We start from the raw sequence: 16334 nt of genomic DNA, 5'->3' as shown, positions 1-16334 counted from the left end.
CACTCCAATCACAGGACATGTCTTTATATCCCACTGGCACGAGTGCTCGGAGACAAGTGATAACTCGATGGTGGTGAAGCACCGAGGCAGCTGGCATCGTACCTTGTCCAAGAGTCCCCAGTCTCTCCTGCAGCTTCATATGTCAACTGATAAACACGAAATACATCTGGTCAAACACAACCCCCTCATTTTGCTATATCCATTCTTTCCAGGTAATTTGACTCACTGCCCAGTCTTAGCATCTAAACCTCATTCTGCAAAACCTGGTACGCAACCTGACATTGTCTGACCCCAAAAGTTCCCCCATCTCCGGTGCCTACCACCAAAAAAGTAACCCAACATTTCCGTGCTTTTTCCATCCCTGGGCACCATGCCAAGTAAAAGACCTCCTCAAAACCTTATTGGATGCAGGGGCTCGGCTGATATGTTCTGTTCCAATTCATGCGAGACACTTGGACCAGTTTATGCAGTTCTGCGACTGAGTGACCAACAAACATCAGCATCTGCAGCAGTGTTACTGAGAAAAGACGACTCTGTCCCCAGAAAACAACATCGCTTGCGCAGCTCTGAACTTTTGTGACATGCATGTTTCACTACATGCTACGCTGTGCTATCATGCCGTGCTGCAGTGTCACACAAGCTCTGCGACTTGCATCTGAGAAGCATGTGCTTGTGACCCAACCGAATACTTGTTGTTCGGCGCAAGGAACATGATATCCGTAGACCTCATAAGATATTTGTTAAGCGATATAGTCTCCGGGTGAACCCTGCTTAATAGTAGGTACTAGGTAGGGAGAGTACGAGTACGCACAAATGCTATTATACATGCTTTGCACAAATGCTCCATTGATTCTCATTGACTCTTTTATCTAAGATATATCCAAACTTCAAACTAAGCAAATCTACATAGTCGATGTGCCCTCTTACTCCTGCAGGGGGTATAAGTCATCTCATCTAATTCACCATTAAATAGTTACAAAGAAATTCATATTCCCCAAGAGAGGAAATCGCAAGTCATTACTCTCATAACAGGCTCATCCTCCGCTAGAAATCGCTACCTGGATACGGGCTGGATATCCCGCTTCCAGGGATGCTGTCATTGCCTGCGAGATAGGTCTGGTCGATTCGGAAGATCCAGTCCATTTTATCCCGTTCGCTCCTTGCCGCAAATAGCCACGTATTGTCTGTTCCGTAAATGGCAAACACTGCCGACTGCATACGGTCTGGAAGACGCTGAAGGCCAGAGCCTCCTGCCGAGGCATTGCCCCCACTGCCTGTCCAGATGGTAGATATAACGCGACCCGATCCAGTTCGTCGGTGTCCTGGTGTAAAGTCGGGTCCTTCCTGGCCGTTCTGGCCTTGAGACCCAGAGTCTGTAGGCCCTTGGAGCAAACCCATCACCCCAGGTTGACTATCAACGCGAGAGTTTCGCAGACTTATCAGCCCAACCTCATCGCCATCAGTAGCAGAATGCAAATGAAGATATGGTCGTCTTAACTCGACAAATCGCTTGACCCACCGGGTCGAGTCGCTATTAGGAATCATCAAATACCCGCCTTTCAGAACCTTGGGGTTCTTGGGTACCCTAATGACTGTTGCAACAAGTGTAGGCTGCGCTGGGGCATCAGTCGTTAGCCCATCTGTAGGCGGTGCCATGTTTGTCAAGCTGAGGATGTTGTCCGAAGGATCCGGATACTTTTTCCAAAGCTTGAGGCATTTGTTCAAAAGATCGGTTTGTTCTTCGTCATATTCCGGCTTTGGTGGTGGTGGTGGCGGCGGTTCCTCGACCTGAACAGTTTCATCTTCTTCGGCATCTACTGCATCTGATTTCTCTGATGCCACCTCTTCTACACCATTTTCTTCAGGGTGGCCTTCCTGGCCTTCCTGATCTTCCAGCCCTTCCGACTCCGGCACATCTGACCCATTCTGCTCAGCAGCATCGATCTCGGACCGTGCTTCTTCCTGTCGCTCTGTTTCAGTTTCAGACTCACCCGCCTCGAGCTGTGGCGTTTCCTCCGAATGTTCAGCTTGAGGCGCGTCTTCTGCAGGCTGTTCGTCGTCGTCGTCAAGCAGAGTTTGGGAGGTTTCGGGCGTGTCGTTAAGCAGATCGTCGTCACTGGGAATGATTGGCTTCAACTCTGGAGAAGGTTCAGGCGAGGGTTCCTTCTTATCAGATATCATACTGGCCCCATCGAAGCCCAGTTTAGCCAGAACAGCTTCGGTGACTTCCATATCCGCAGCACGCTTTTTCTTCTTGCGAGCCATGAGAAAGTCGCTGACCAAGGACACGCCGCGTGGGGTCCAGCTTGTAAGGCTTTCTTCTCCCTTCACATAATCGTGCTGACTGTTCAGTCGCCACAAGTCTCCAACTTTTTTAACGGGAGCTGGACGCATGGCAAGAGTAAAGATACCCGTTGAAGACCGCACAAAACGGACGTTTTGCCACAATGCCGAGAACATGGAGGTCTGGCGCACAAACGATCTCGATAGAATTTGCACGCAAACCTTTTGAGAGAACTTCATTGGCTCAGCCAATTTCTCAGAGCTAATCTCCCAGCAGATAGTCATTTGAACTCGATACTTGTCCTGCGTCACTCGGTCGAGGAGTAGCGAGTTATGTAAGCTAGAGTCCCACTGGGCATATATCGTCAGGCTTTTGGTGCCGTTGGCATTATCACGGAAAATTGGGCTTTGTGACAGCTTCAGGGAGATGTCAGGCTCATTGGCTCCCATGTCGGGTGTTTTGCCCGCAGAGTCAACGAGTCTAACCTTGCCCACGCGGACGGCAGTAACGCCACCCCATGGAAGAGCATCGCCAGAGCTGTGAGAAATATTGATACCGATCCTTCTTTGCAAGCCTTGGTGAAGCTGGTATGTTCCAGTATCAAGCTCGCTAGTCTGTGTAACCTCCACTGGGCTGTACTCGCCATTCTCGTTCAGCTCCATGATCTGGATTCGAGAAAGCAGATCGTGTTTTTCTTGTGTAAAGAACTGCGACTCATTGATCCGTGACGCTTTGGCTTTATCTTCCCTGATGGGTACAGCATCTCTCATGTCGTCCCAACTAAGAAGCTTATCGAGATGCATCGCTGATACCTTCGCGAAGATGGCGACTCTCAGGGTGACGTCTTTGGGAGCAATCAAGGGAATGCTCATACTATGAACACTCTCGAATCGTATTGGTCCCTCGTCAAAGTCTTTGATCATCTGAGTTGTAGTGATGCCATCCTCCTCAGAAATGCCAGGAATAAAGAGTTGCGCGTGGACTTCTGTGCCTTCTCGCTCAGCGAAACCCACAAGTTCGTGCATGACAACATTGAACTTGACGGTGTTGGTTGGTGCCCGAGCATGCGATGGCTCAAGTGAAAGTTTGATGATACCAACAAGATGAGATGTATAAGGTGAGAGCACATCCAAAGTGGAATCCTGGACACGGCGCTCAAAAACGGCCTTCAGTGGCACATCGACCTCGCCCACAAGCGTATAGGATGGCATGCAGGTCTCGATGAACGGGTTGTCGAGACTAAGGTGCTGTGCATATTCTGGTTGATCGAGATATTGGTGCATTTGTCGCATCTGCCGCACACGATCGTGCAGCTTTTCCAAACTCCATAGATGAACCACGCTATGTTTGAAATCGACAACTCGAATACCGATACACGGCTTATGGGCTTGCTCCAGCGCAACATCGTCGCCCTCGCCTGTAAGACCATTAAGCACCATATCATAGGAGGAGCATAAGATGTGGCCAACATCTACAGCCGCGAACTGGAAAACGACATGCTCATCCAATTCATGGCTCATCACTTGTGCTTCCTTGAGAATAGATGCGTTTTGCAAGACTGCTTCGGCCATCTTGACAAAGTGCCGACCTCGCCAGGTCTTGACAATACTCTTGGCCGTCTCGATTTCTTCATCAGAAAGAGTCGGGCTCTTCTTAGGCATTTTCAAAGGATCCATCTTCTCCATCTTCTCCTCGAATTGCTTCCGCTGCTGGTTAAGCTGTTTCTGCATATCCTCCTTCAACTCCTGCAATGCAGCCTCCATCTTAACCTTTTCTTGTTTGATCTCTTCAATCTCAACGTTGGCGGCCTCGGCACTCTTGAGCTGATCCTGGTACTCCTCTTTCTGCTTCTCTAACTTGTTTTGAAGTTCTTCTCGGACCTCTCTCAGCCTGTCATCAGGTTCACCTTGTTTTGGAGTTGAAGGCATGGTCAAGGCTGTATCCAATGAGAAGTTATCCATTGTTCCGTTCGAGAGATACTTTTCCCTGATCGGATAAGAGGAATCCGAATCGTCTCCGTCTTCACGTACGTTCACTCGTTCAGCCCTGGCCTTTTGCACATCCTCAAACAGAGCGTTCAACTCTTCGTCGCTCAGACTGGTCAAGTTTTGATCAGAACCCAGGATTGCTCCAGCTGCCTCACGTCTTGCAAGCGACCAATCTGATTCACGACCGTTCCTTTGGAATATCGACGGGGTTTCCGGTCTAGAGATGTCGCCAAATTCGGATACCCTGCTGAACGATCTTTCGTGGCCTGGGCGAGGACTGGGCGAGGGTGAGCCTCGATCAAGCGCTTGGAGCTGGCTGGCAGTGATTGAGTGACGAAGCAAGCTCTGTGGTCTATCTGGCACCTCAGCCCGTTCAGCCCTCGCTTCCATGGGATGGTTGAATCGGAAGATATGGAAATCACCGAGAATGACACGATAACCAGAGTGCAGTTGTGATGGCTCGGTGATGCGCTTTCCGTTGATCATAACTGAAGCGCCCTCGCTCGGAGTAAGGGTCACGGTTCCATCCGCTGCATTCTCAAAAGAACAATGATCGTGCAGGATTCTGGAACCGTTGAGTCGGATGTTCGCCTGGTGATCAGCATTTGTGTCAACGTTGCCAACTGTCGTGGTACCAGGCTTGAGGTTGTAGACCAAACATTCTGCAAGAAGCGGATCGTCGGACAAGTTGACCAAATGGGGCATTTTCTTTGGAGTGTGCAACCCCACGAAACCTTTTTCGATACTGACACCAAGTTCCTCGAGGGCTGCCTCACGTTCCTTGTGAATTTCTTCGGTCTTCAACAGCTTCTCCTCCCATGTCTGGTTCAAATCCGTCAACAGCTTCTCACTCTGGCTCAACTGCTCTGCGATCTCTGCCTTGGAGACCTTCTTCAGAACGCCGTCGGGCCCAGTGATGCTGACCATCTGCTGATCCAGAGGTGTGCCTTCAGCGTATGTCTCTCCTGCGACCACAGCTCCTCCAGGCCCCCCACCTCCTCCAAGTTTTCCTCGTAATAATGACAGCTCCTCCTTCAACTCTCTGATCATACGGGCATTCGCGTCTTCGTTAACCACAGCATGGTTCTTGATTCGTTTTGCAGAATCGGCGTATCGAAGAGTACTTAGTGTTTCGTCAAAATTGATATCGGCAGGACTGACGGCAGCAATCATTGCCGTCATACTGTTACCACCCAGAGAGTCCTTTAGCAACCACGTCAAGACACTGTCACGGTAAGGGACTTGTCCGGAACCTTTCTTCTTTTTTCCAGGTGTGGAAAGGTCGGCCAATGCTGCAATAACACGACCCAGTGTTGACAGCGATCGGTTAATTTCAGCACCTTCCTTCAATCGCGCACCAGTCGCGCCAGTAGAGTTCGCTCGTTCAGAACCTGCCAAATCGACCAGACTGATTTTGGCGACCTTTTCCAATGCCATTTTTGTGTCGGTGTCGATCTTCTTCTGGGTCAGCATGAGAGTGAAGACAGCGTGACTTCGACTTGAGGTCTGGTTCATGTTGGTCGCGGCAACTGTTCGAGCCTTGTTTCCTTCGTCCATAAGATGTTCGATCTCTTGGAAAGTATTGACTGCAAGCTTGGCGAGATCTTCGACGTAAGGACCAGTCGAAGGATGCTCTCGGACCTTGAGATTTCCTTTAGTTGAGGGGTTGAGAAGATCGCGCACACGTTCGTTATAGATCTCCAGGTAAGACACTTCAACCGTACACTTGGTTTTGCCATCCTTTTGAATCTCATCGGCCCTCTTGAAAATCTCCTGACAAATCATAGGGACGATACCGATTTCCTTTCCATAACCCATCATAGAGTAAGACTTTCCAGAACCTGTCTGACCATAGGCAAAGATACAGTTGTTGTATCCCTCAAAGGCATTGTCGAGAAGTGGCTGTCCCAGATCGTCGAATAGGTTGGATTGGCCGGCATAATTCGGATCGTCTTTGTTGAATGACCAGTAGGAGCGATCAAAGGCAAAAGCCTTTGGTCCTGAATCTTTCACTCCTTTTCCTTCGGGTGCGGTAATCACCGTCTGGTTCCCTTTCATTTCGACAATACATTGTGCGTTTCTCTCGATTTCTGCGCGCTGCTTCAGTACCGCTCTTCGTTGTCGCTTCTAATGATGCGCAGAACGCTTACCTCTGCTGTTAAAAGGTCGACATCTCACCACCACCTTGATATTTCCTCCACCGGCGGGCGGCATGATTGCAGATTTGTCCAGGGGACCCGAGCCGGTCCCCTCTAGACAAGAGCTTGTTTATTGAAGATGCGCGGGGTTCGGAGGGGATCGGAGCTACTCTCAATGGGGAGAGAGATATGTCGGAAGCGTATGATTTATAGAAACGGCATGCGTATCCACGACGTAGTCTCCGTCCGGAGGCTCAGCGCATTGTCTCGTCGCTCGTTGAGATCGGTTTGTAAGGGGGGTTGACCGACCGACCGGCCCTTGGAGCACGGCTCAGAGGTACGTATCCAGAAATGACGACACAGTGTCGGTCTCGGGTAGGTATCGCTGGTCGGGTTGGTCAAGGATTCCGGCAGAGGTAGTTGACAGTGAACTCGTCGTATTAAAGATGAGCTACAATAATCCTCAACGATTGTCTGAATGGGTTGCTTGTCAACAAATTTGGTGGGCGCGATCGCGCATCTTCCTGCAGTCGGCTCGAGTCCCGTGCTTTGATTGGCAGCCGACTCTGGAGCAGGGGATCTGGGGTCGATGGAAGGCCTGGAGTAGAGTTCACGTGCAAATAACCGTTAATTTACTCAGCTGCCGAGTATTAACCGCATTCTGTCCATTCATGCCATTAACTTCAACGCAAATTAATGTCTAAAACAACGTATCAGCATGAGGCAACTTCTCACAACCTCGACAAGTTCCAGATGTTAATGGCCAACGGTTAAATTAACAGGGACTCCATTCTGTGACATTGCTTTCCCGTGTCCGTTCCTGTGCTTCCTGTACAACAGTTTCAACTCAGAGTTTCAATGACCAGAACCGTTGGTCTTACACTGACTGGTTGTCACCACAGATATATAACTATATTTCGGCGATTGTTTTCAACCTGCTTTCAGCACCTAATATAATGAAAAGACTACTGAACATTCTATAATCATGTCTGCAGGTACCAAACAAGACTGGATCCTCGACACGTGCCCCTGCACTATTCGAACGATCTACCCGAGCTAATGGTCTAAACATATGTCTTGCAGCTGTCTTATTAGCTGGCAGGTGGCTCCAAATATTCCAAGCTGTGAAACCTGTCCCCCCATCGCTTCAGTTTTCGAAACTATAGCCCATGGGCTGGGGATGAAAGTTGTGGTCTGCCTCACCCACCAAATTCCACAAACCTCTCTGGTTGCCTTCAGCCACTTGCTCAATACATTCACCGAGAAGGATTCGCAATCTGTACGACGAGCTTGGTAGGAATAAAATCGAGACATACAGACCAGTGCAACCTCAGTTGCCCTTCACTTCTTTTCCGAAACAGGGCGTGTCATTCACAGTTCTAGCCTCAACAGTGCTCCCCATTTTTGACGATCATTCTCCGACATGGGGCTGCCTTGTTGTTTGTTGGCTCTACGGGCGTCTCCTCTAACGCGAATCATCGCCAATCCTTCAGGCTTCAAAGATTCATGCCTGTAGTCGTTCCCAAAGACGAAGGAGTCAGCCCATAGTCACACAGTTCGCGGGTGCTACGGCAAGGATTTGTCGCGTTTCTGCCGACTTTGGTGGCCCTGGATTCGCCTTGAAGTAAGTCATTTCCACCCGACAAATAGGGCATGCTAGCATGAGCTAGAATAGCAGAATCGCTTGATTTCCGGCATCGTGGAGAAAGTAAAGGGATCCCTGTGTCGCTTGTGAGATCGGCAACCCGCAGACCTTATCGTCGGAGTGACTTTAAGTGCCGGGACCCTAGATTCAAGAGATGCACATGGCGCTTCGCCAACCCAATGAGGCTCCCCAATTATGAAAGCTTGAGCGGGTGATAAGCGCAGATCTGGGTTCGTCCAAGTAATAAAACAACCTTAGGGTTGTTGGGAGAGGCCAGCCTTGTCGATATGCGCGCGAAACCCCCACATTACGTGCCAAAACGCTCGAGTGTTTGAAAAGGAGCGTCAACTCAGTCTCAAATTAGCTAAACTTTCACTCGATTTGCCTTTCTCGCGGTATTACTGGCATCAGACGCATCCGTTTCGATATTTGCCACGCTGGCAGGGCGGACGCTGGACACCGCCCACCAATGGCCAACCACACCTGATTCGCCTCACTTTTAACTCTCACGGCGTATGGCAGGGGTTTTCTGCGATATTAATTTTGTCAACAAGGAATGGTCAAAGAAAGTGCAGCGAATGAAATTTAGCTACCCCTTGGGCAGTTCCAGATTCGTGTTGAGATACCAGCCTGTGGAGCGGTGAGCATAAGTCACACGCAAGATACCAACATACTTTTGGGTTTGCATACATTAGCATGAAATGCACCCTCTTTCCATCAGGCACATCGTAACCATATCCTGTGGCAGGCTGTACCGTACCGTACCTTATTTGAATAAATACCTTGCCTTGACTCCGATGTTTCTTCACTTTTCCCGTCTATCTCGAATAATCGTGAAATCCCAATGAGAATCGACAGTACGACCATGACCTCTTCAATGAACAAATACTGGATTCCGCATCAAGACATCCACAGAAAAGTCATAACCCAAGAGCTTCAGTGCTATCTGGGACCTCAGGCAACAGTTCGACCATATACGTTGGAGGTATATCTTCGTCAAGCCAGCCCAACAGCTATCCTGTGCTCATGTATTCAAACGTAGGGAGAGGATGGTTTCCTCATCAGCACTCCAGGCTCCTGCCTCACAGATGTTGGTCACTGCGGTCTTGTAAAAGAGCTTCTCAGTTTGATTGACACAATTGACAGGAACAAATCGATGATATTTGCCGAAAGTCGAAAGATCTTTGGGATCGACAAGCCGCAGCCAAGGTCCAACAGAATCCGGAGAAACTGTTGAAACGACCGTTACACCAGCCTGTCATCGTTTCGAGAGGGTCGTCCAGAGAACCTCATCGACGTTACTATGATTGACCCCGGCATGATTATCATTGAGCTCCGATATGACTCAGCTGTCATGATCATGCTACCTCGTGGTGGATGCCAAGACTCTGGCAGGCAATCGTAGGGGGTTGTCTGCATATCAAATGTTGTGACCAGCAGCTGTAACCCCAGATATTGAGGCCCGTAAGGCGTTTCGTGTGCAAGGGTTCTAGAGTGCGGTGAAGCAAAAGGCAGTGAGGTGAAAGGCCAATGGTGGAGTAAATGCTGTATGGTGCCCAAGATAGACATGTGGAGGATAAAATATACCCAGCTGTTCCAAATTAAGCAAGTGCTTTGATGGCTGCCATGTCTATCCAAGCACACGGTGCCATCTGGCATAATTCCAACCCAACATACCCAGACGAGTATCAACACTGCCCAAAATACAATCATTTTAGGCATGCAGACCAAGTTACCTGACTGCAGGAAAGTCCAATGTGAAGTTGATGAATTCGGTTCCCAGCAGCACTAGTGACCCAATCGGAATTCACATCGTGTTTCGTGTCGATATTGCCTAGTGCAGAGTCTGCGGGTTCGATGATGTCCTGTCGGTCATTATCGCCGCGTTCTAGAAATATATGACGAAGAATCGGATTTTGATCTGATGTTTTCATGATCGGTCGACTGCAGCTCTAGGGGCCATTGTGGGGACTAAGAAGCTTTTCGTATTTTTGAAGATCCATCGGACCAGTTGACCAGAGTACTATCGCTTGAACACCCACCTGCTTCGACTCTTGATATGGTGGCTTCTTATGACGAATAGTCTTTTGTTCTGTAACGTACCCTATTACATTGACGTACTCTCCGACGCGTGTTTTTTCATTGGTGAGTGATTGCAGAAGCAGGCTTACATCCACTGAAGCAGTGACAGTACTATCTTTTGGATAAAGGTGACCAAGAGTCAAGCGGGCCGAAGAGGTTGAGTAAGAGGTGACACTGGATGCCGTTAGCCAACAGTTTTTGCCGCGTGTGAGAGTGCAAGCGAACAATCAAGCACGCCGCAACACATATATGATTGCAAAGGGGCTCACTAGTCCTACCATCCTAGAAACCTGACCTTGTTACCGACAGGTACAGCGGGCAGATCAGACAGCAAGTGAAGCTGAGAAGGAACTGGCCCCCGCGACATGCCAGCTCTGACAGGAAATTTTGAGGCCCGAAAGGTGTGATTATGCTGCAGCTTTGGAAGAAATCCCGCAATATTAGGTGTGCTAGTGGCATGAATATCTAGAGGCTGAAGAGTTGAATGGAGGTTGAAGAATGCTGAGCTTCACGTGAAATGCATTGAAACTACTGAAACACAGTGCGACTGTTGTTGGATACTATTTTACTATGGTGGGTGTTGCGTTTACAGTATGAGCTCGCACTACAAGAAAGTACCTCCTCCTCAGGAAAGTATGCATCACAAACTGCCATCAGCTTCTCATCTCGATTTTGGTAAGCCAATACCAATGAGGCTCCTTTATGTCATTGTTTAGTACCTAGGTAGATTAGTAGTGAGGATAGACAAGCATGACCTCTGCGATGCAGTAAGTAAAACACAAGCAACCATAAACAACATCTCAACAAACAGACATGAAATAACACTAACTAAATTACACCTCAGTTACACTCTAGCATCCTATCATTTACAGACACGGTTCTTAGCCATATAATAACTATAGCAAGTAAAGATACAGTTAATCACATATCAGCCTCAAGCTGTAGTACAGTATAGGGTGGGTCCCGTAAGTCCTGTCAACATCACCACTTCTTCTGCCTCTGTTGGTGGGGTTCATCCTCCATCTTGCACAGTCCATCTCTCAATTGGCTATTCAAAATGTCTTCCGAATCCCCTCCAAAGTACATTTACAAAATTATCCCTTCGCCCCCCGAGGATCCGTTTCCCAAGGAGCTTCCCTTGTCCGAACTTGACCGTAATGATGGCTTCGTTCATTTGAGCACATCATCTCAGGTAAAATTGTGTACCTAGGTTGAGGGATATACTATGTAACTAACACATTTTATCAGGTGCCTAAGACCGCAGACTTGTTCTTCACCAAGGCATCTTCTCTTTGGATCATCAAGCTGGAATACGCCCAGTTTGCTACTGACTCTATGAAATGGGAGGGTGGTTATCCCCACCTGTATGGCAACTTTGGTGCTAAAAATGTTGATTCTGTTGAGAAGTTTATTCGGGAACAAGATCAAACATGGGGTCAAGTTATGGAAAAGTCTAGCTGGCTACAGTAGATTTGTCTTTTTTCTTATTCTTGTTGTTTTTAGAATAGGCCTATCTACATGCCGCTTTGTCGTTATTATGCGACTCAAGCTTTAAAGACCTAGATCCTTCTCCACCATACCCTTGCAGATAGGATGATAGAAGTCCTTGTTCTTCTCAAAGGTGTCCAGCGCCAGCTGTCGGTCCACCTTGTTGAGGGCGCGGAACAGAGGTCGCACATACTTCATACGACCAACCGTGCCGAGCAGATCGGCAGCGGCCTGGTAAATAGCAGAATCCTTGGCCTGGAGAGCAATCTGGTAGTATGCTGAAAGGATCTCCACGTTCTTTGACGACATAAAATCGTACGTCTTGCCCATGAGCTGGACTCGGTCTGCAGTCAGATCACCGGACTGCTGTACTTCACCCAGGAAGACAAGCTTCTGGTTCGCAGTGAACTCCTCAAGGTCATTGGCATTAGGCTCGAATTTCTATATATGCGTTAGTGGGCACACACCACACTCCAAGTGATTGAACTTACAGCATCCTTCCATTTGTTTGCAAGATCATAGCACTGGTTTGCCAATGTAGTGTCAAACTCAGGCTTGGGAGGAAGACCGGGTGTGTAGAACTTCTCCTCCCAATTGATCTCGGTGATCTTCTTGGCAACTTCCTTGTTTCCAAGGTTGTTGAAAAAGTCGAGGAAGGTTTGCTTGAATTCGAATGAATCAAGGGACTTTTCGGACCACTTGGTGAAGTAAAAGGGAATGAACTTGTCAAAGTTCTCCCGGCCAACAACGCCCTCCAAGTAGTAGAGGAAGTGGAAGCCCTTCTCGTAAGCAACGGTGCTGTAGACGTCCTCAGGATCAACACCCTCATGCTTGATGATGAGCTTGGTGTATTCGTGGTCCTTGCCAAAGAGCTCTACGGCATTCTCTGTTCCACGGTTAGTCCACGTTTTGACAGCAATGTGGTGTCACGTACCAAGGTCCTTCCATCCGATGATGGCAGAAAAGTCAAACTCGGCATCACCGTGGATAGCGGCTTGAATACGGCGTTCAAGGTACATTGTCCAACCTTCGTTCAACCAGCTAAAGGCTATCAATATCACAATCTTCATGTCTCAATGGCTGTGAACTTACAAGTGCTCCCAGCTAGCGTTGGAAACCAAGTTACCACTCCAGCTGTGGCTCAGTTCGTGGGCAATAACGTCCACATTTTGGCGGTCACCACTGATGATTGTGGGTGTAGCGAAGGTGTAGATGGGGTTCTCCATACCTCCGTACGGGAAGCTTGGGGGCAAGACAAGAACGTTGTAAGCTCCCCATTTGTAGGGAAAGACAAGCTTCTCTGCCACCTCCATAAACTTCTCCATATCACGCTCAAGTTCCCACTTACATCCTTCCAGCTCGTTAGGGCCCGTGGCGACAATGCTTCGAGGACCGATAGGAGCAGTTGCAATATCACCAGAGGCCACAGCAAAGAGGTAAGAGGGGATAGGGACCTTTTGCTCAAACTCGTAAAGCTTCTCCTTACCAGGAGTTGCCTCGTGGTCTCCTACAGGAACACCACTGGCAACAACGGGGAGAGACGAAGTCAGCTTGAAACTGAAAGTAGACTTGACGTCAGGAGTGTCCTGGCAAGGAAAAATGGAACGAGCGTTAATGGCCTGGCATTGAGAAAACATGTACGGGTGCTTCTTGTTGGATGTCTGAGCAGGAGTGAGCCACTGCAGAGCAGTACATTTACTGGTTGTCTGGAGGTCAATTGCAAGGTCAATTAGCTCGCCTTTGGCAACACCATCCGGTACAGCAATGTGAAGAGGGGCACCGAGAGGGGCATTGAAGCTCTTCAGCTCCCACTTGGACTCCTTGGAGTCGATACTGATACTGGAAATGTCGACATAACGAGTATCGAGAATAATCTCCTTGCTCTCTTTGTCAGTCTGTGACTCGAGTTGCAGAACAACAGAGCCCTTGAGCGCCTTCTGGTCAAAGTCGATCTTGAAGTTGGCGGTGGTATGGCGGGTGCGCCAAGCGCTATAGTTTGAGAGAGTACTGGGATCCCGATTGGCCGTCATGTTTGGGTTGACAGTAGCAAATGTGCGTCTAAGGTTGTGAGTGATTGTGACTTGACAGGTTCGCAAAATGGAGGGTTTCTTGAGTGACGAAAACCACGACATTGAGGGTCGTCCAGTAAAAGCTCACAGCAAAACACAGCACGCAACACGACCTGCACCTGCCCACACTGCAACTGGGCTGTATCCATTGAGATTCTTCATATGACATCACGTGAGGGGACCCGTAGATATAGCTTCACCACCTTCCAAAGCTGTGTTAAACATCAAAATAGCGGCATATTGAACAGGAACTTTTGTTATTAACAGCATATGACATGGAATCGAAACAAATCTGAGATTATCTTTGAATCAATCTTGCCAAGTGTTTTGTGCTACATTTCCATCGCATTTGCAGCACATATTTAGTCACGTGCAGCTGTTTTTGCTGCTAAAGCGCGTGCATGAAGTCGTATTGCATTATATCGTGACGAAAACTCCGTTAAATCATTGAGACCTGCCTTTACCGGAAATCGGATAGCTGGAGGCTCGTAGATTAAGCAATTAAAGCAGAGCACATGACTCTTCGGGCATATGTACGCTTCTCATCAAGCTTGCAGGTTTAGTTAAATGGAGTGCATATGCATGAATACCAAGACTGAGTGACAATGAATGTGTTAGTCCTATTCACTGACTGCGATATCCATAACAGTGAAAAATGTTTGCACGTCATATTAGAAAGTGAAAAAAGAGAGAGAATTTCCTCAGGGGCGGTTATGGCTCATCCCTCAGCTCCGTCGCTTATTCGGTGGTTTAATCTCGCATGTCCACGATTGTATTCACTTCCCGCTCCATGATCATATGTTGTCACTGTTTATTGTTTTACTTCAGGGTATCTGCCGGTATAGCTCTTCCCAGCCCCGGGCCAAAGACATACTCAGCAACGGCATAAGGGTCCAATATGGACTCGGCGATGTCCTTGGCGCTAGCGGCCGAGCAGGGCTCCAAGGGGTTACGCACAGAAGTAATTACTGACAACCGGCCATGAGCGCGGATCGTCTCTGTTGCCCATGGGCCATTACTAGCTTGTCGAACTAAATCGGAATGTCAGTTCGTTTCCCCTGAACCGAGTGATCAATGCGACTTGAATGGCCAATGAGGTTAGACCGCTCACTAACAAACTGACAGGAACTGAAAGGAACTACTATGACTATGGAATGCGAAATATTATCTAGCAAATGAGGATATAGGTGATTCAGATATTGTCATCTCCGAAGGTCGAGTGGTTTTTTCTCTCTCTCGTTTTCTAATACCATGACAGCGTAAAACTGAGGTTGTTCGGATCTTCTCACAGCCGTGTAATCGAAATAGACGGAACGTTTAACCCCAGCAGCAGTTCCATTTTGTATCGCCTCTGTCTTGAGACGCCAATTCAGAGACACCCAACCACCCCTTGTGATATGTTCTTTGATAGCTTTGAGTCACGCAAATGCGTTCTGGTTTCAATAATACCGGGGCAAACCCGAAATAATCTTCTTATGAGCGGAATTCTGCGTGAACTCACCATGAGCGAGGCTGAAGGTGCGGATGTATCTCCGTAGAGGCATTGACTAATTAGCACTCATAGTGAAGAAACCGTCCTGCAATGGTCCCTGTAAGAAATCTTGGCGTTGCTGCAGGAGGCTTGATGGTGAGGGAGCAAATATCACCCCACGAAACCACCAGAGCGCAAGCGAGCCTGGACCAAGCCTGCGGTGACAGCGGTAGAACAGACTTTTTGGGTGCAAGGGGGAGATCCCAGCCGTTGATTTAATGCAGGGGCCATCCGGTGGAGGCTTGCAGATAATCCCTGGTCATAGCACGCCAACGTTATCGAAACGTCGTCCAAGTTCCAGCTCTGTCAGACCCGAAACCGGCCTCAACGCGAAGCGGTCTTAGGAAGAGTATGGGAGAGAGACAGGGTAGGGTAGTAGGGTCGCCACGTTGCCAAGCATCTCTGCATGCATTTACAACGTCAAAGTTGTTGTTTTATCAAGGCTGATCTTGACCAAAGCACACGGCATCAAAACCTCAGTTTTGTTTGAAACACTCTGGAGTGTGTTGAGGATCGCTTTGCTGTCATTGGTCATGTTTAGTTCTGAGAAAGTGATGTGCATTATCTTGAGTGATCACACAGGACAGTTGCAGGTGCGTGTTTCGGCAATCTCTCCATCATCTTCTCTCCTCGCAATGTGTGTTTGTGCTCAGCCATGTCAGACAGATCAAATGCCGTAGCATTGCAGTGTTAGCTAAGTCGTTTAGAACGCACTGGCCACCATATCTGCAACCGAGGTCTTAGACAGAAAAAATGAAACTCACTATCTGCGAGCTAGATAGTCTCTCTAGCTACAATGCGGTTAATGATCCGCATTATCTGGGCTGGCATGTAGGGCTGCACCACAGGTATATTCCACGTGTTTGGAGCTCCCAATCTAACCAACTGTGCATAAAATACGCCAAGATACCAAGTCAGGCACCTACACATACAACGGCAGCGCCACAGAGTAACATCCCCAGAGTATTCCCTCTCGTTTGGGGTCTAAGCCAGTGGGAACAAGCAAGTGGCGTTCTTCAAAGCCAACACTTCAAGGTATATCGTCCGGACGTCATATTCCCTGCATCCGGTTGTCAAAATTTCCAATCCTTTGGGTCTTACATTCCCCA

At 48.5% G+C, this 16334-nt stretch overlaps 4 protein-coding genes across 4 annotated transcripts; 2 read left to right on the top strand and 2 right to left on the bottom strand.

The window, feature by feature from the left end:
• Window positions 1-1044: 1044 nt before the first annotated feature.
• On the bottom strand, window positions 1045-6741 carry FGSG_10189 (uncharacterized protein; the record flags this gene model as incomplete). The annotated part of the gene is made up of 2 exons (XM_011320834.1): window positions 6423-6741; window positions 1045-6362 (listed from the first exon to the last, which is right to left on the bottom strand). Exons 1-2 carry the CDS (start codon window positions 6484-6486, stop codon window positions 1045-1047), a joined length of 5382 nt encoding a protein of 1793 aa, XP_011319136.1. The 5' UTR covers window positions 6487-6741.
• Window positions 6742-8920: 2179 nt separating this feature from the next.
• On the top strand, window positions 8921-9460 carry FGSG_13718 (uncharacterized protein; the record flags this gene model as incomplete). The annotated part of the gene is made up of 3 exons (XM_011320833.1): window positions 8921-9040; window positions 9098-9264; window positions 9310-9460. The coding sequence occupies 3 exons, from the start codon at window positions 8921-8923 to the stop codon at window positions 9458-9460; spliced, it is 438 nt and encodes a 145-aa protein (XP_011319135.1).
• Window positions 9461-11194: 1734 nt separating this feature from the next.
• Window positions 11195-11530, top strand: FGSG_13717 (uncharacterized protein; the record flags this gene model as incomplete). The annotated part of the gene is made up of 2 exons (XM_011320832.1): window positions 11195-11291; window positions 11386-11530. 2 exons carry the CDS (start codon window positions 11195-11197, stop codon window positions 11391-11393), a joined length of 105 nt encoding a protein of 34 aa, XP_011319134.1. The 3' UTR covers window positions 11394-11530.
• A 158-nt stretch (window positions 11531-11688) lies between these two features.
• FGSG_10188 (uncharacterized protein) lies at window positions 11689-13655 on the bottom strand (the record flags this gene model as incomplete). The annotated part of the gene is made up of 4 exons (XM_011320831.1): window positions 11689-12066; window positions 12117-12511; window positions 12560-12666; window positions 12718-13655. The coding sequence occupies 4 exons, from the start codon at window positions 13653-13655 to the stop codon at window positions 11689-11691; spliced, it is 1818 nt and encodes a 605-aa protein (XP_011319133.1).
• Window positions 13656-16334: the final 2679 nt, after the last annotated feature.

This window comes from Fusarium graminearum, chromosome 1, assembly GCF_000240135.3.
Source record: "Fusarium graminearum PH-1 chromosome 1, whole genome shotgun sequence".
NCBI lineage: Eukaryota > Fungi > Ascomycota > Sordariomycetes > Hypocreales > Nectriaceae > Fusarium > Fusarium graminearum.
Note: the sequence above shows the minus strand (reverse complement) of the source record. Positions and strands in the feature narration are given on the sequence as shown.